The sequence below is a fragment of the Emys orbicularis genome, chromosome 5 (genome assembly GCF_028017835.1).
Source record: "Emys orbicularis isolate rEmyOrb1 chromosome 5, rEmyOrb1.hap1, whole genome shotgun sequence".
Taxonomy (NCBI): Eukaryota; Metazoa; Chordata; order Testudines; family Emydidae; genus Emys; species Emys orbicularis.
Window position 1 is genome coordinate 8,498,159 of NC_088687.1, and position 19,138 is coordinate 8,517,296.

The following is a 19,138-nucleotide window of genomic DNA, read 5'->3' on the forward strand; positions in this document are numbered from 1 at the left end:
ATAAAAACCATTTTAAAAACATAAATCCAATACAAATGGATTGACTACCAAATTTTCAAGACAGCCTCCCACCTGACTTGCACACCCAAAGACCATATCTTCTAAGAACATGAGAATGGAAATGCTGCATCAAACCAATGGTCCATCTACCCCAGTATCCTCCTTTCAACAGTGGCCACTGACAGATACGTCAGAGGGAATGAACAGAACAGGCAATTATCCAGTGATCCATCACCTGCCATCCAGTCCGAGAAACTGGCAGTCAGAGGTTTAGGGCAACACAGAGCATGGGGTTGCATCCCTGACCATCCTGGCTAATAGCCATTGATGGACTTATTCTCCAGGAATGTATCTAGTTCTTTTTTGAACCCTGTTGTGCAGGTTGACTGTGCATCGTATGAAGAAGTACTTTCTTATGTTTGTTGTCTATTAATTTCATTGGTTGACTCCTGGTTCTTGTGTTAACACTTACTTATTCACTTTCTCCACAACACTCATGAATTTATAGACCTCTATCATATCCTCCCTTAATCATCTCTTTTCTAAACTGAATGTCCCAGTCTTTTTAATCTCTCAGATCATTTATGAATACCTTGAACAGCACTCTTCGCAGTGCAGATCCTTGGGGGACTCTGCTATTTACCTCTCTCACTGTGAAAACTGTCTATTTTTTCCGACCCTTTGTTTCCTGTATTTTAACCAGTTACTGGACCCTGAGAGGACCCTCCCTCTTATCCCATGACTGCTTAATTTGCATAAGAGCCTTTGTGAGGCTCTCTGAAAGGCTTTCTGAAAGTCCAAATACACTATATCCATTGGATCACCCTTCTCCACATGCTTGTTGACCCCCTCAAAGCATTCTAATAGATTGGTGAAGCGTGATTTCACCTTACAAAAGCTGTGTTGAATCTTCCCCAACATACTGTATTCACCTGTGTCTCTAATAATTCTGTCCTTTACTATAGTTCCAACCAATTTGCCAGTTAGACTTACCAGCGTGTAATTGCCAGGATTGCCCCTGGACCCTTTTTTGAAAAAATCAGCAGTCGTCTGGTATGGAGGCTGATTTAAGTGATAGGATACACACCACAGTTAGCAGTTCTGCAATTTCATATTTGAGTTCCTTCATAACTCTTGGGTGAATGCCATCTGGCCCTGGTGACTTATTACTGTTTAATTTAAGACTTTGTGCCAAAACCTCCTCTACTGGCACCTCAATCTGGGACAGTTCCTCAGATTTGTCACCTAAAAAGAATGGGGTTCAGGTGTGGGAATCTCCCACACATCCTCTGCAGTGAAGACCGATGCAAAGAATTTATTTAGGTTCTCTGCAATGGCCTCATCTTCCTTGAATGTTTCTTTTACATCTTGACCATCCAGTGGCCCCACTGATTGTTTGGCAGGCTTGCAGCTTCTGACCTACTTAAAATATTGCTTTCAGGTTTTGTGTTTTTTGCTAGTTGCTCTTCAAATTCTTTTTTGGCCTGCCTAATTATACTTTACACTTGACTTGTGCTCCTTTCTACTTTCTTCCTCCTGCAGATATATGTCTAGTTATGCATAATGGCTAATTACAAGCATAAGTGCCTATTTATACATGTAAAAATGCATTTAGGCACAAAAAATATGGGATTCTGAGCAAACACACATGGGATAATATTGATGGTCCAAATTTAGGAGGCTGCTTTAAAAACTCAGCCCTTGGAACAAAACTCATCCCTTTGCCCAGTGCCCACCTTCACAGAAATAGAAAGACCAACAAGAAGCATGGCCAGTTTTGTGGTTCTACTACATAGTGGAGGGGCAGGTCGGAAGCCCCCGTGCAAGAGATCCATGTCGTGGAGCTATGTTACGCAGGTGTTCTGTCCTTACCAATATGGAGGTGGATTCTGGGGGATGAGGTCAATAGATCTGCAGCTATGCCAATCGCTTCCAACAAACATGTGTGTGTGTGTGCAAGAGAAAAGCATATGCCAAGGGGGAGGGGGAAAGAGAGTAGACCGCTGCTCCACAGCCTAGGGAAGGACTCACACCCCTACAGAGCACTTCTACGTCTAGTCCACTTACTCTGGTTATGCACAGGGTCCAGGATTTGCCCCTTAGTATTTAGTCTTAAGAGCAGTCTGAAGGAATACCTCTCATACCACATCTGTGGAGCAGAATGAAGAACTACATGTGGCCTACATGAGATTTAGCCTGCATATATAGGAGAGTGTGATCCAGGGATCTCTTGGTGACAACTGGCAGAGGGCACAGGGAGTGCATAGGGTTTTACAAGGATCCCCTGGGTCAGATGTATGAATTATAGTTCACCAAAGGGGGCAGGTGAGATCTCTATCTAGAACCAGTAGTCCACTGGTCATCACCATCATTGTGAAATGTGTGTATGGATAATATTGAAGGACTTATATGTCTATACTGAAAATTACATTCTTAAGGTCTTGAAACCAAGACAGGACACCAGGAGATGGCATACCCCCTGCCTCCAAGGAACATTGCTGAGGTAACAGACGCCAATCTCTCTGTCTCGCATTATGGATATGGTGTACTGTGTGCCTCACAATGCAATATGTGCTATTTGCATACTGAGCCAAGTGTTAATCAAGAAAGTGCAAAATCTACAAGAGAAGGATATACAGGGGAAAAACAACCAGCAGGGAGGTGCCTTGTCCATGAAAAAGGACAATGGATTGATCTGATCTATCTAGGGATGCAAACAGACTACATGATCTGGGATCATTCACCGAAGTGCCAAGCAGACAATGTGTTTGTCTCATGAATGAAGGGGTCCAAGCCAGCCTGTCTGTAAAGCACTACAAGGACTTTGGGTGAGCATTGCTCTACCCGACATGAGAGTATCTTGTCAATTAAGTCTAGGCTCTAGAATTTATTTATGTGCAGCCATTTGTTTCCAATATTTTCACTTGCCTTTACCAGAGTGTCCCTCTACTTTGTTATACTGGTTTTCACCATAAACAGATCTCGGTGCTGGGCGTTAAGCGGAGGTGCTCCTGCTAAACTGGGTATATCACTTCCTTGGAAGCACCCAATCTGTGAATACTGTGAGAGTCCAAGGGCAGGATGCTCCAGGGGGACTTTGGAGAGGTCAGGGGTTGGGGTGTGCCTATCGCTGCAAGCATCTGAGGTACACACTCCTGGCGTTAATCCTGCGGGGCTATATGTGGGCAACCACCAATGGGCAAGTCTCTTTTTTCTCCTTCCTGGCCTAAATTCCTTTTTCACATGAATGACCGATTAAATCTCTCAAGCATAAGCTCGCCTGTGCGCCTGGTGGTGATTGATGGTGGGCAGGGGGGGCCACGCTGCACTGACCTGAGATCTGTCCGTTGGTATTACCACTGTCTAAATTCCCTGCTGCCAGCTTTGTCAGGGGAAGCTACTGCTGTCACAATACAAGCGCAAGCCCTAGCAGCTGAGACACGTCATTTGTCTGGGCAGCAGAGTATGCCTGGAAAGCCGACCGCCCTGCTTTGGTGGAAGTGTGTAAAACAATCAAGCCCAGTTAAGCAAACTAGTTATGACCTATTAAATCATGCTTGAACTGTGAGGGCACAAAAGAATGTAAAAACTCTTCTAAAAAGTCTTACAATAAATAAATAAATAATAAAGGCCAGCAGAGAGATGGCACGGATGCTCAGACCAAAATAAAATAGAATGGTCTGTGGGGGGAAAGGAAAAATGTTAACAGTTTTCACAGAATTCAAGGAGACGTCCAAAAATCTCCTCGTGCTGCATTAAAAACCCATTTACCAGACTTTCATATACCTTTGTACAACCATGAGACCTGGAATATACAGCAGGGTACACTGGAAATTAACGTGATTTCATTTTTGTCAAGGTCACTGATGAGTTTCCTGGTAACTTTTAGACACGCTTGCTGCTCAGAATGGTTGCGTTTATTTGTTATCGATCCAGTGTGGACAGCATGCTCTGCAATGTGCAAACATATGCAGAGATACAGTATCACAGTGTTCAAGGACCTCACAATTAATAATCACAGTCCCACCCATCCTTCAGTTGCATGCATCACCTTGAATTCCCCCCGCCCCACCCCACGGGATGGATTTCTCGCAGTAATTAATGTGATGGATTGATTCTGATTTCCACTAATGTAACAAAGGCTTGTGCCCCATGCTCTAGGCTCCTTGGCATCCCTTTAACAAACACAGATCATTGATTTGGCTCCTGTTATCCGGAAGTCCATAGTCATGCCTCTAATGCGATCTGGGCAATCGGCTATCTGCAAAGCCACTCACTCACTGGGAAGCTGCAACCCGCAGGGTACTTTCACCGAATGCCAAATCGTCACATCCCCCTCTCTGTCCTAGGGAGCAGCTTTTCCATTCACTCTGCAGTAATTAAAACACTTCCCTTCCAGACGGCTTTGGAACATGATGATAGCGATCTCCATTATTGCTTGCGACTGGATGACAGACCATTCCAACCCCATGTAATACATCAAATATATCATTCATTATAGCAAAGGGGCCCTAGGACCACATGGCAGGCATGCTCTTCACTCAGTGAACGGTAACCTTGACTCACAAGAACAATAAGCTCATCGTTGCCTTCCTATGGACACCCATTTCATGCAGTCTGTATCAGTCATTTACTACCTGTGCACAGATATAACCTATATAGTAGAACGCAAGGGAGGTGGTGGAATCTCCTTCCTTAGAGGTTTTTAAGGCCTGGCTTGACAAAGCCCTGGCTGGGATGATTTAGTTGGGGATTGGTCCTGCTTTGAGCAGGGGGTTGGACTAGATGACCTCCTGAGGTCCCTTCCAACCCTGATATTCTATGATTCTATGATTCATTTAGGATCTATATTTGCATATATACACTAACCACCTGACTCTCTGTTACCCTCAGGCCTCTTTCTACCGCTCTGGCAGTGCAGACGCCTTTATACTGCCAGAGAGCTATAAACGGGCTTTCGTGTAAATGAGACTCAGTCTCAGAATATGCACATCTAGGGTAAGATTTTCAAAAACCGGAGCCTGATTTAGGCACGTAAATGGCTTGATTTTCAGACGTGCCGAGCTCCCAGCAGCTCCCATTGACTTCAGGCGGAGTTACTAGGTGTTTGGCACATCCTAGTAGAAGATCACGTTTCGACCTAAGGATACGTCTACATAGCCGACGTTAAAGCGCTGCCGTGAGGGGAGGAGCTGGTGCACTGTCTACTCTGTCACTTTACAGAGCTGAAATGTACATCACTCGGGGGGGGGGGGGGGGTTCACACCCCTGAGCGAGGAAAGTTTCAGCGCTGTAAGTGGCAGTGTAGACAAGCCCTATGTAAAGATTTAAGAACCCAGCTTTAGGCTTCTATTTTTAGAAAATCTTCTGTTTCAGTCACACTTTGCTTGACTATACCCTTAAGCACATATTATGCAGTTTAAAAAAAAAAAACCTATTAAACTACTGTAACAGTCAAACTTCCAAAAGCTAGAGAATTCTCCGATATGGTTAACTGCAGTCCAAGTTTCAGCACTGAAGGCATTTTACTTTCTTAGGCACTTATTATGAAAATGCCCCCTATTGCAGTCACACGTGGTATACAGAGTACATGTGACTTGATTTATGTTAACTAGCAAGTTTTGTTAACAGTCTGTATTAACTGTTTCTCAAGTTACATTGAAATGTCACTCATCTAAAATGCCAACATGCTATTAAACAGCTCAAAGATCATTCTCAACTAAGGCCCACAGTTAGCACCGATTCAACATACATCTCATCTTTGCTTTGACTTTACCAGCCCTTTATTTTCTCCCATATCACCCTGGTCTAGAAATCTGCCTGCTAACAGCTCTGATATATGACCTGTAATTCTATTGTACCTGCTTCTCTATTTATACAATTATTTGGTCTAATAAAAGTTACTACTTCACCCACCTTGTCCCTCTATTGTCTTCCCATCTTGACTACCGTATTTTCTTCCTGCTAGATGTGGCCTCCTTACATCCTAACCCCTCAAACGTCTTTTTTTCCTGAATAAATGTCTATAGAGGCAGGCTCGGGGTGGGGGGATTGGAAAAGGGAGGTAGCTCGTGGATCTGGGCAGTTGTGTCAGTTTAGGTCCATTTTAGGTATATGTTTTGTGTTTGCATAGCACCTACAACCATGAGGTCCTGGCCCAGGACTGGGGCTCAGAGGCGTTACTGCAATACAAGTAACAAAATAATAATAAATAAGGGGAATGCCATTTCTTGTGTTTAATTTTAACATTTGAAATGGTCAGCATGTCTTGAGGTATGATGTTTAGAATTTGTGGCAACTATTTTTGTTAATTACAGGGAGCCAAAGAAATGTGGTCTGGGCCCAAGTTTATAAGGGAATTGTGTTAAAAAATTTCCAATGCCCAAGTCAGTAAAGATATTTCTAAAAACTTTCACAGAACATTCAATTGTCCTCTGAAGAGCTATTGTGATAAAGTCAAAGACTAAATTCAGTCGTCAACATGTGAAATAAGTGCCACTCTCAATGACACCTTAGCTCTGAGCGGTCTATCATTGCCTCCATGTTTATGTAAGGATAACTTATCTCATGATCAAAAAGGCCAAAACTCTAGTGAAGTCCCTGGAATTATGCCTGTTTAAATCAGAAGACAATTTGCCCCATTATGTGCTGAGAGTATCTATATTACATGTTCATCCTATAAAACAGTGTAACTTGTTTAAGGCAATATTGTGCAATGAAACAAAATAAAATGCGAGCTGCAAAATTCTACACTTAGGGCAAAATCCTGCCTCCAATGAAGTCGATGGTGTCATGGAGTCCCCGAGCGATGCTCGGGAACTGCTCCCCACGAAGCCAGTCAGGACTCTGGGGGAGTCTCATCTCTGTGAGCAGACTGTCTTCAGGGCAAGAAGCTCACACGGCTTCACCTTCCTGGGTCTGACCTCGGAGCATTCAGCATATGCCCCTCCGTGCGCTTCCCACAGCGAGTCCGCCCAGGCGGGGTCCTGGGGAAGCCAGAGGGTCCTGCACGCACCCCAACTTCGCAGTCAGACATGACTCTCAGCCAGCCAGTAAAACAGAGGTTTATTAGATGACAGGAACATGGTCTAAAACAGAGCTCGTAGGTACAGAGAACAGGACCCCTCAGCCACGTCCATTTTGGGAGGCAGTGAGCCAGACACCCATGTCTGCACTCACTCCATGTCCCCAGCCAGCCCCAAACTGAAAAACTCTCCAGCCCCTCCTCCTCTGGGCTTTGTCCCTTTCCTGGGCCAGGAGGTCACCTGATCTCTTTGTTCTCCAACACCTTCAGCTGGCACCTTTGCAGAGGAGGGGCCCAGGCCATTAGTTGCCAGGAGACAGAGTGTCAGCCATTTTCTGTCCACCCAGCATCACATCTGCCCTCTAGGGCTCTGCAACAATCACATCCCCTTCTCCCACCACCTAGATACTTAAGAATTGCATAGGGGAAACTGAGGCGCCCACACAGTATTCAGAGAAAACATTATGAACATTCCCACTTTGTCACAGATGGCAAAACTCTGATTGACATCAACAGAGCCAGAATTCCAGCACCAATGTGGGCCCAATGCACGTTAAAATGGCCAAGATATAAAGCCCTGCAAAGAGGAAGTTTTATAGTTGAAATGTCATCACGTCATTAACTACTGCTAAGCGCTACTATAATAAGACGCACAAAACTGAAAACCTACTTCATGAGGATCACAACATACAATAGTACCACTGATTTTAATACCTGATGTAAAGTTTGTGGAGTCAGATTGTTCTTGAAAATTGTACCTGAAAAAGCAGCTGAAAGGTCAAGGAAGACCACAGCCATATGAACTGGGAGGCACCATGACTGACATGTATTGTCTTCCACATCACCTCTCCCTATGCCATAATACTCTCTAAAGAATTTTGCTTTGCTACAAGGAGGCCTTCATTCAAGTCTTCTCGGAGATCTGTATTCAGCTAAAACTAAGCAGTTTATCTGGGAACAAACATATACACATAACCTGGAATCTGCCCAATTTGAGGATTGTAAATTGTCTTTTGGTTTATAAGTAAATATGACATTTGCACTTCAAACTTGCCGAGCAAATTTTGATCCTTCATTTCACCTATTGTAATCGTATTGTTTAATCTATAATCCAAGGGATAACAACAAGGTGGGGGCAGGGGGCTAATTGTTGTACCGGGAGGTGGTTGCATAGTAAATCAGATTGCATGGAACAATAAGGTTAAATTAGACAAAGTAATGGTTCCAAATCTCCTCTGCTAGGGTGTGCTGCTACAGAATGAGAAAGAGATCTTCAAAGTCATTAGGAGTCATTACCATACTAACTACATTTGTGGCATAGTGTGTATACTCCAATCACGTTTCCTATAACTAAGCCCTATTCATGTGCAAAATAAAACAAAGAATAAAGCAATATTTAATCAATCCTGCTGTGATACGAGTTTGATTTCAGGAAAACACTCAACTGCTTTTATTGAATATATCAACCCCAGAACGCACACAACTCTACAGAACAAACCATTCCCACTTCAGCGATAACCGCCACTTTGCTGAAAAGCGACAGTCATGTCATTTTCTTCATGTTTAAAAAAACTAAAACACACAACACAGCCAAAAGCTCAGCTACTTTGATGCTGGTTGGTAGTGTGCCTAATTAAAATTAACTAGGCTCTTCAGCTCATAATTATATGAACACCTAATATGCTGCACTCCCGGCCAATTTTGTTTTAATCACAAAAATGCACCAGAAGTATGAATGATAAGCACCGAACTCCCTGTAGTCTTGGCACTATTTCCGAATTCAGTATTTTCCATGTACCGTGTATTTCCATCACTGTTTTTCCTTGCTATGCAATCACCTCCCAGTAGAACAATTAAACCATGGTTTGTTTTTTTAATCCACTGGACTTTGCTTGCTATCCATTATCCCTCTAGGGGAAATCTTGCTTGCCTTTCTCACGTGAGTTGTCCCAAATGGGAATACTCCCATATTCTTCAGTGTTTTTCGCTTTGACAATGATCCACAGTTTAAACTTTAAAGCCAGAATGTAGAAGCTCTTATATGGGTGGTGCAAGAGAGGGGACAGGGAAAATGCTTTCCCCTTAGAATATCAGGAGGTCATCTAGTCCAACCCCCTGCTCAAAGCAAGACCAATCCCCAGACAGATTTTTGCCCCAGATACCTAAATGGCCCCCTCAAGGATTGAACTCACAACCCTGGGTTTAGCATGTCAATGCTCAAAGCCACTGAGCTATCCCTCTCCCCCCCTTCCATACCCACTCCTGCACTGGAGGTGGTGAGACCTCCTGCACATCGCAGGCCACAGACCTTCACCTACCCACTCCTGTAACAGACCCCTAACCTCTGCCTGAGTTACTGAAGTCCTCAAAACATGATTTAAAGACTTCAAGTTACAGAGAATCCACCATTTACACTAGTTTAAACCAGCAGGTGACCCTGCTCCATGCTGCAAAGGAAGGCAAACCCTCCCAGGGTCTCTGCCAATCTGATCTGGGGCAAAATTCCCACTGGTTTTAATGGGGCCTGGATTTTACCCAGAATATCCTGTTTCCACTCACTGAGCTCAACATGAGTGGCCTACACCCAAAGACAACCTAGCTGTAGAGGGTCATGCTCATTAGCAATCCAGCTTCAACCCTAATGGGAAGTGCGTACACTAAACACACACACGTCTGCTGTCTGCCTCAGCCCTCCACAGGCACTGCGCCCTCTGATACCACTGCTGCAGCCACGCCGCTTTGCACCAGTTCCCTTCCAACACAGCTGCAAAGGCCGCAGTCTCTGGCTAAATCTCTTTCCACTACTCGATAAGCAAGCAAGGCACGGAGAAGTCATTTCAAACAGCTCCTCGATTGCAGCACTGTCTGCTGAAGATTAGTAACTTTGCTTTGCCTCTGAGTAAGCCAGCAACAAAATCACCTGGGAGTTGATTCAGCAGGTAAACTTTTGAACTATGGGAACTTGGATACCTTTGTCAATGACTTTTAATTAAATCCAAAGGAGAAATTTGTCAACATGGATTTTTTTTGCTGAGGACTTTGTTTCTGACTAAGAATCCACTTCTTTCTTGGCAATAACTAGCATGAATTTGAACAGAAATAATGAACAGTAAGCAAAGAAAAAAGTTTGGATGAAAAATATTGCTTCAGCAAGTTGACTTAGAAACAATGAAATAATAATTGGGTTAGATCATATTTCAAGAAAATAAAGCTGTTTAAACATTCCTAGTTGTAAAAAAATTAAACTACAAAATATTTCTTCAGTTGGCAATTCCTTTCGAAAGCACACACATTGTCCCCCAGTCATTTCCAAAGAAGTTCTTCCCTTGTAAAGACTGGCATTAAAATAAGATTTTGCTTAATTTTTTTCCCATTATTTTGCAAGATACTGTATAATTACAGTGCATTCCTGTTTCAAGTTGGCTAAAATTGGCTTCCTACTTTTACCACTGTCTCATGCCACTTAGAGCTGCAGTACACACTGGAAACTGGAAAAGAGGTCATTGTGTTCCTTTGAATTCATCATTGTTCCTTGGTGTAGTTCAGTTTCTTTAATTCTCAAATATTTGTGACTCTACTCTGAAAACTGATTGTAAGAAAATGGCATTGCAGGGCTTGTGTTCACTGCATTCCAATCATTTCCATTCTGGTTACTCAGGGTTTACTGGTAAAAAATATGTCTTTTCTACCTAGCAGCCTTGCAAATTTAACCTGGGATCTGAAAGTCAAGCTGGGTTTTCTCCCCGTCATGTGTACCAGAAAAAAAGGTTCTGTAGCCCAGATTAAAGCCTAGATTTTCTAAGGTATTTAGGTGTTCAACCCCCAGTGGTAGATCACCTAAATACCTTTGAGGATTTGGGCCCATGTCCTCAATTACAGTTGTGTAACCCCATTGTTGCCAGTAGGATAACACAGGTTTAACTGGCAGGCTGCATAACTGGAACTTGGTAGACAATTCTACTGACAGCACACAAGGAAGACAGGAAAGAAATGCCCTCCCTTTAAGCTGTGTTGGTTCTGCAGTGTTTAAAGCAGTAAAAAGTAACAAAACCATATTGCTTGTTACTAAAATGGGACGATAAAGCTGAATACATGCAGGGAACAGATCTGCTGAACCAGAAGGTGCCCTTTTTACATAATCACTTTTCAAGGAATATCAGCTCCTTATGTAACTCCGCAATAGGGAGTCCAGATGCATGCAGTAAAAATATCAAAATTGCAGTCACAGTAAAATATACAGATATTCAGATGCAGGAAGCAGATAAGAAAAAAAAAAGATTAGAAAGTGTCATTTGGGCCAGATCCTAAGATGGTGTAAATCAGCAAAGCTCCATTGATTTCAGTGGAGCTACCATCAATTTACACCAGCTTAGGATCTGGCCCTTTGCCAACTGAAATGCACTCCCTGATGAGGCCTGCACAAGAATGGCTAAATATCACCAACCAAAACTGAAACTTGGTACGACAGACAAGTGAATATTGTCAGAGATGCTTTTAAGAACCCATTGAACCAGGGCTAACATAACCGAGCCAAAAAAAATAGGATACTGTGCCCAATCAATACTGTGGAAAGCAATGTACCCACAGGGGGAGTGCTACCTTTCATTTTTATTATTCGCACGTGCAGCAATTTATTCATGTGAATAATGACCCTTGTGCACAGGGCTTTTCACTAGCATTTTCCCACATGGTCACAATTTATCACTGGTTATCTCATGACAGCTGATGATAAATTGGCCGAGTTGCAGAATGAGGTGTAAAATACAAGAAGTTTTGTTTGTTAGATAAATACCGTTTGACTGCCCATGTTATTTGAAATAATAACTGAATTATATAATGAGATTAAGCCATGTCATATGTGTCGCCTGAATGTCCCAAGTGATACAAATTGCTCGGCTGCTGCTGTTGGTGCCTCCTTCGTAAAGCATCCTGATGACAAGATGATGAATTGAAGATATCATTGCCAATTAATGATTTTTAGACAGAAGGGATTTCAATTGTTCCCTCACGTTTGTGAGGGTGAGTGACATTTGCATCATCTCTAACAAAAGAATGTAGTCTGCTATTGGCCAGACAAGATGTTATGACTCAGTGAACGTTATCTTTGGAGGGGAAATGCCAATAAACACATTCGGGTTCTTCTGTGGTAGAAACACACCAGGGTATTGTTCCAGTGCAGAGTTTAGCTGCAAAATAATCTGTATTATGTAGTTCAAACCTACATTAAAGCTCAGGCCCAGATCCTCTGAGATATGTAGGCATCCAACGCCCCATGGTTTCAGCAGGAGTTTGGCACCTACATACCAGTGAGGGTCTGGGCCCCAGGATCCTAAATGCCTCTGACTTGCAAGGGAATTAAGGACTGAGCGCTACTGCTTAATTATACCAGTATAGTTAAAGCAGTGCCACCTCCTTACTGTGACGCAGTTACACTGGCATAAAAGTGTTCATACTGGCATAGCTATTCTCCTACAGGAAGGGGCACTATGATACTAATACCGTTCTACTGCACCCACACGAGAGGTTGCCCTGGTCTACAGCTTCTCTGTGGCCCTGGCCAGCTTTTCAAGGCCAGTGACAAGGTTTTGGTTTATTTAAAGTCGGTAGCTGTTAGTCTGGATAATTTTCATGGCTGCTGCTGACGGCAGCAGCCCGGGAAGATCCAATAAAGCCAAAGCAGAACAGAGCAGCAGCTCTGGTAGCCAACGGAGCAGTGAGTGCAGGAGGGGAGGGGAATCAGTGGCTCAGTAACCAGCGGAAGTGCCCATCACATGGCGCCCAATCAATGCTTGCTATCTTGGGGCAATATGTTTAGCAGGCAGGCAGGTTCTTGCCAGTATGTCTGGCTACATTCCCTTGCCTGCAGCAATCAAGATTTCCTCCATTTTGGCTGGTGCTGCTTGGTTCCTCTTGTGCCAAATGCTAAGCCAGACGCACCTCCCCCACAGGTGGGGAATTCATTATCAGGGCAAGGGAGGAACAAAGTATCTGCGGGGTGTTCAGAGAGAGGAACATCCTAGTGTAACCCCTCTGGGGTTTAGAAAACATGGCCCCTTTTGGAACAGGTGCCCCAGGGTGAAAGGAATTTTTCCTGTGCACGCCTTCTCTTGGCCAGAGCTGCCCGCAGAGCAGCCTCCATCTTGGCCACGAGGGCGCTAAAGCTACACTAGTAAAAGCAGGGTTTCCTTATAACGAAAGACCTTTCCCCCAAAAGTAAACTTCTCTACTCCCTCCCTTCTAGGAGACTTGTAAAAGGGACCACAGCTATCTCTGGGTTTCTCCCAAAGACTTCAGTGGAGTTTTGTGTGATCAACAACTGCATGATCAGGACCCTTGTTTGATACATATCCAACGAGAACCCACCATGGGCACATGTCCTACTCTCCTTACTCACCACAAACTCACACTTATTTCAGGCAGGAGGAAAGCGAACTCAACATGGTCTGTAAACTCAAAGGGAGGCTACCCTACACACCAACAGACCATTAACAACATGCAGGCCAGCAGCCAGAATGAGAAAATATCTTCAAGTTACAAGGCAGTATGCGCATTCAAATTACAATTTACAAATAATAATGCAAAAAAGCCACTAGTAAACAACAAATTGCATTGAAATGGCCTTCTGTCTGCGTTATCACCAAATAGTTTTCTAATAAACCACCTATTATACACTTAAAATTGAAGTGTAATTTAAAAAAAACAAAACAAGCGTGTTATAATACAACAATGTTCCAGCAAATTCTACATTGTTTTATATTGGATTTATTTAAAAGTCCTATTTTAAGATACTTAGTTGCCATTAAATACATGTCTTAGCTAAGGCCCTGACCCTGAGATGTATTTATGGTTGAAGTAAGCAAAGTTCTGCACATGTGGGAGCTTTTTCCGGATCCGAGTCTAAGATCATATTTTAACTTTGAACAGCTGAGCACCACAAAGCAACTGCAAGACAAAGTAGACAATTCCCATTATATGAAACTTCCCTTTTCTTGCTTTTTACTGAGAACTAAAAGGAGAGAGAGACATTTATATTAATTTACATATAATAAATTATGTCTTGATTTTGAAAACAAACTGTAACGCTTCCAAGCAGTAGTCCAGAAGGGAGAAAACAAACCTTTAAACATTTTATCATCCGAAAATGCCAAAGTTAAATACATATATATATATAACCATTATAATGGGCCAGATTCTGATCCCCTCATTCACACCGAATAGCACGTTACGCCACAAGTACCACTACTGGGCAGATTCTCCACACTCACAGCACTCTGGCAGTGGAAAGAGCCTTTAACGAGGAGTAAATTACAGCCTCTTTCCATGGCTCTGGTGAATGAGAACCAGGTCCGCTGACTTCAGTGAGATGATCTATGACATATGGTACTCTGCAGCGTGAAGGAGCGTACCCGAATATGGCCCAAGATGTGTGTCGTGCAAAACCAGAGCACCAGTTTCCCTTGCAAATTCTTACCTTGACAGGTCCTGTTCTTCTCCTCGTACCCTGCCTTACACATGCATTTTCCAATGGGCACCAGCCATTCCCCTTCTGCACTGCAGTGCATCTTTGGAGGCTCATCGGTCACAGAGTGGTTCACACAGGAGCCCGACACTTCCAGCAGCTGGGAGGAATCTGCCCCAGTGATGGTGTCGGGAAAGAGGGCCAGGTTACGTATAACGGCAGGGCACTTTTTGTAATACACTCGCACGGACACCAGGGCGATGCAGGCACCTACATCCTGGAAAGCCAAGTAAAATCCCTTTTTGGTCAGAGGCCCAACATCTCTGACCTCGGTGTTCAGTTTCATGACTCGGTCTCCAAGGTCGAGCTCTGTGAAGCTCTCATCCGCGGCAATGGTGTCGATCTTGATGTACTGGTTTTCTTTGACGTTCCTTCCATCTGCGTCGTCCGATTCAAAGTAATACACATTGAAAGTCTCTTTGCAAGTCCCGAGTCCTCCTGGAAGACTGTTACAGTCCCTCAGAGTGAACTTGAGTTCAATGAAGATCCGGGAGGCTCCTTCATTGGAGATCCAGCTAGTCAGCAGCCAGTTGTTCTGATTCTGTTCCATTACTTTGCACACTTGATATGTGTGTATTGGAGCATAATTTTCATCCACCTCACCAATTTCTTCCCACTGTGCAAAAAGAGAGAGGATTACTTAAAAAAAAAAAAACAAAAAAAGCAAGCAAGCCACAAATCCCTAAAAATCTTAACTTTCTTGCAAGAGAGCTGCACTGCTGGAAGAAATGAGAATGTTAAAATGATTTCCATACCCTAGGCCTGACCCAATGCCCCACAAAGTCAGAGGACAGATTTCTACTGAACATAAAGGCCACTGAGGGCAGGGCTACGCTTGCAGCTGTAGAGCGCTGTGAGTTAAACCGGCCCTCGTAGAGCGCAGTAGGGAAAGCGCTGCAGTCTGTCCACACTGACAGCTACAAGCGCACTGGCGTGGCCACATTTGCAGCACTTACAGCGGCCAGAGAGAGCAGTGCATTGTGGTAGCTATCCCAGCATGCAAGTGGCTGCAGCGTGCTTTTCAAATGGGGGTGGAGTGGGGTGGAGTGTGACAGGGAGTGTGTTGTGTGTATGTGGGGGGAGAGAGAGTGGGTTTTGGGGGGGCTCAGAGCATGTCAGCATGCTGTCTTGTAAATTCAGACAGCAGCAGATCCCCTTCTCCCCCCCCCCCCCCCTCGCCTCTCTCTCTCACACACAGCATTCCACAGTAATGGTTTGCTTTGATATCCCCATTCCTGCAGCGATTCCAAAACAATGACAAGAGTGGCCACTTGATTTCAGGGGATTATAGGACGTTTCCAGAGACCGATCAGAGCGCAGTAATGCAACACCTCATTCACACTGTCACCCAGGCGTTTCACCCGAGGCGCACCAAGCGTGATGCTTCTCGCCGAGGTGGAGTACCAGGAGCACTCTAGCCCTGGAGTCAGAGCGCTCTACGTGCCTTGCCAGTGTGGATGGGTCGTGAGCTAGGGCACCTGGGGCTGCTTTAATGCGCTCTAACTCGCAAGTGTAGCCAAGCCCTGAGTAAGGCCTTCTGTTTGGAAACAAGTGAGAACTGGTCAAAAATTCTTTTTTATTGTTGCTTTTGTTAAGTATTGGTTTGTTAAGCAACCGCATTGAAAGAGTTGCAGTATTTAAGGCAAGACTATGGCTTGCTCTATGCAGCCAGGCAGTGGAGTGAAGGTGTATAAGGGTCCCCCATTTATTCCCACAGCATCACTGACCAGTGCATAGGAAGAATAGCAGATTCCTCAGGTCCACTCTTCCCTTCCATACAGGTGGGCAGGGAATGGGCAGAGAGGGGCATGGAATATGGCAAGTCAGAGCAAAGAGAGAAGTAATCTGCTATCAATATAAATCCATAGCAGATTACTTCCCCTAGAGCAAAACGGGATGAATTGTGACCGCTGGACTACTCCAGGGATTGTCCACTACTCATTGCTTCTTATGCAGGGCACCAGGTATAGTCACAATCAAGCCATTATTGAGGATTGTCTAGCAACGTTTCTCATTTCAAATTATTTTTAAATGTACCACTTTGAAGGAATGTTAGCCAACTGCACAGCTGCAAGCGGCACAGAGATAGCACCTAGAATAACACTCTACACCGCTGAAGTCTGCTTTCCGCTAGCATCCAAGTTCTCTCTGCTTTTCACAACTGAAGTGTCACATTTAAAGACCCGATCAATCCACTAAGTGATACGGTGCTGCAGACGGGAGCCTTGGAAGAGCTAACGATGTGTTCAGTGTTGCTCATTTCTCCTACTTTTGATCTGTTCACCTGGAAGGATCTAATTCCTAAGATCTCTTTCATTTACTCTCGGCAGGGCCGAGGTACCAGCACTCCAAGCATGTGCTTGGGGCAGCACTTTCGAAGGGGCGGCACTCTGCCCCCCTGCTTTTTTAAATTTTTTTTGCTGGGAGTCCGTGTGAGGACAGGAATAGCAACCCTCCCCTTTTGCAACTAGGTGCACTTTTTGCCACACGACCATCAAAGTAGGGCGCCATGGGACTCAGCGAGGAACTGGCTGGTGGGGCGAGCGCGGAGGGGGATAAACCCCCAGCACCTCTGTGCCGGGCAGGAGGATGGGGTGCAGCTGTGCCTCTGTGCTCCCATCATGGCAGCAGCTGCTGCTGGGAGAGGCTCTGCCGCTGCAGCTTCTCCTCCTGCTGCTCTTGCAAGTGGCGGAGGCTCCTCCAGCCCCTGTCAGTGCAGAGAAGAGCCTGGTTTGGAGTCCCGGTCCGGAAGCGGAGCTCATGTTGCCCGTCAGGTATTTCTACATCCAGGCGGTTCGCGCAGCTGGACAGAACTTCACCCGCTCCTCCCCTCCTCCCCCGCACTGTGCATACATCTGCTCTTTAGCCCCGTCCCTGATTGTGGCTTTTGTTCTCCAGGCTGTGATCTGAGCCGCAAGCCTGGCTCAGGGGGGTCTGGGGCTGAGAAAACTGTCACCGGAAGGAGTTGACTCAGGATGAGAAGCGGATCCAAAGAGCCTTAAGTTTTTCTCCCTACGCTTTCCCCTTTCTAGCACCCAAGGTGCTTTGGTGTGCTCCAGTAACCCAGGATCAATCTCTGCTGCTTTTTCATCTTGCAACGTCAGAGGCACCTCACAATAATACACGTATGTTTAAACACATAAAGTCTCACTCTGTGATAAGCTCACTGACAACATTAAAATCCTACATTACTCTTCTACTGCCCAGTGTCTTTCCATGCAACCCTGCATCTTCTCTCCAGTTTCCTAAATAATAGGAACAAACCAAAAAAAATTGCAAAGAGCAAATGTGTAAAAGACAAAAAAGGGGGGGGGGGGGGCGGCCAAAATTTTTTTTGCTTGGGGCAGCAAAAAACCTAGAGCCGGTGCTGACTCTCGGGGTTGTTCAGTTTTGATGTTTGCGTCTGATTATATTGGCCAATGCCTCATTGCAAGGAATCAAAGTACATAGAGTATAATGTGAACATGAGGCAGACCCTGGTAACAAGTGATAGCCACATCATGGGCTGAATACACTCTAAGGCTAAAGGTCTGTTTATAGCACATATTGTCTGAAGCCTTCAGCACCAGGGTATTATTTCAGGGCAGAGGTGACAGAAACCACCCCCAAGATAGTATCACCAGGCTGATTTTTTTCATGAAATTTTTGACATGCATTTTCAATGAAAGAGAAGGAAATACATGAGAGGAAAACACAACGGGCTGCCGGACTGCTGAAAGGAGAAGCTGTAAAACCACAGTAGGCAGAGCCTTTTGTCCCCTCCGTCCACCACTCCCTCCCCGGCTATGTCTATGCGGCAGCCCAGTGGGCGAGTACAGCAGGTGTGGATAGACCCAAGCTGGCTTTAATCCAGCTGGATGAAAGTTAGGTTGGGGAATAGCTGCGAAGCCCACCTGGGGCCCTGGGTGCATACCTGAGCGGCCTCTGCCCATGCTGGAGTCACACCTCCCAACTGCCGTGTAGACATACCCACTCTCGCTGCACTTTCTCTTCTTGTTCGGTTCTCTCTAGCCTTCCCCTCACCTCCTGGCCCCGCTCCCCTCCCTACAGGCCGACAGTCTCCCCCAGAATCCGGGGGATTTATGTCAGGTTACACTGTGTGTCAGAACCAATCTGGGAGGAAAGGTTGGAACGCTGGCAACGTGAACGAAGGGCTTGCTTCACCCTCCTGGGTACATGGAGCTGCAAACTGGGGCCCCCTGTCCTGGTGAGGGTGTGGCTGTCATGACACAATCAAATCTACTCTTACAGGGCCAGCGTCAGCCCCTTTTCTCTCAGTGCGTGGCACCTCACTCTGGAAGCAGCCCCCCTAAATAAGACCCCTATCTGACAAAGCCTTACACGTGCATGACATATGATTAAAGTGAGATTTTTCACCCCCTTCTCTCGGCACTAGTAAATCAGGTGTGACTTGGCACTGCAGCCGGCTGATAAAAGTGCGATTTTCGAGTTGATGATGTCCCATTCATTGAATCTGGTTTCGAGTTTATACATAGTTAGAAAAGACTGTTACTGACAACGAACGGTTACTATATGTGTGCATGCCCATGCGAGAATGTCTGAGTATGCACGGTGCTCTATGGGTCAGCTCCTGC

The 19,138-nt window shown here is 45.0% G+C and overlaps 1 protein-coding gene across 5 annotated transcripts in view; it reads right to left on the minus strand.

Annotated features, from left to right (window-relative positions):
* The window catches only part of EPHA5 (EPH receptor A5), a 309,701-nt gene that overhangs the window by 245,469 nt on the left and 45,094 nt on the right, over positions 1-19,138 (minus strand). For all 5 annotated transcript variants that reach the window (XM_065404779.1, XM_065404782.1, XM_065404780.1 and 2 more), the window contains exon 2: positions 14,496-15,159. In XM_065404779.1, coding sequence (XP_065260851.1) covers positions 14,496-15,159 — 664 coding nt within the window. The remainder of the gene's footprint in view (positions 1-14,495; positions 15,160-19,138) is intronic.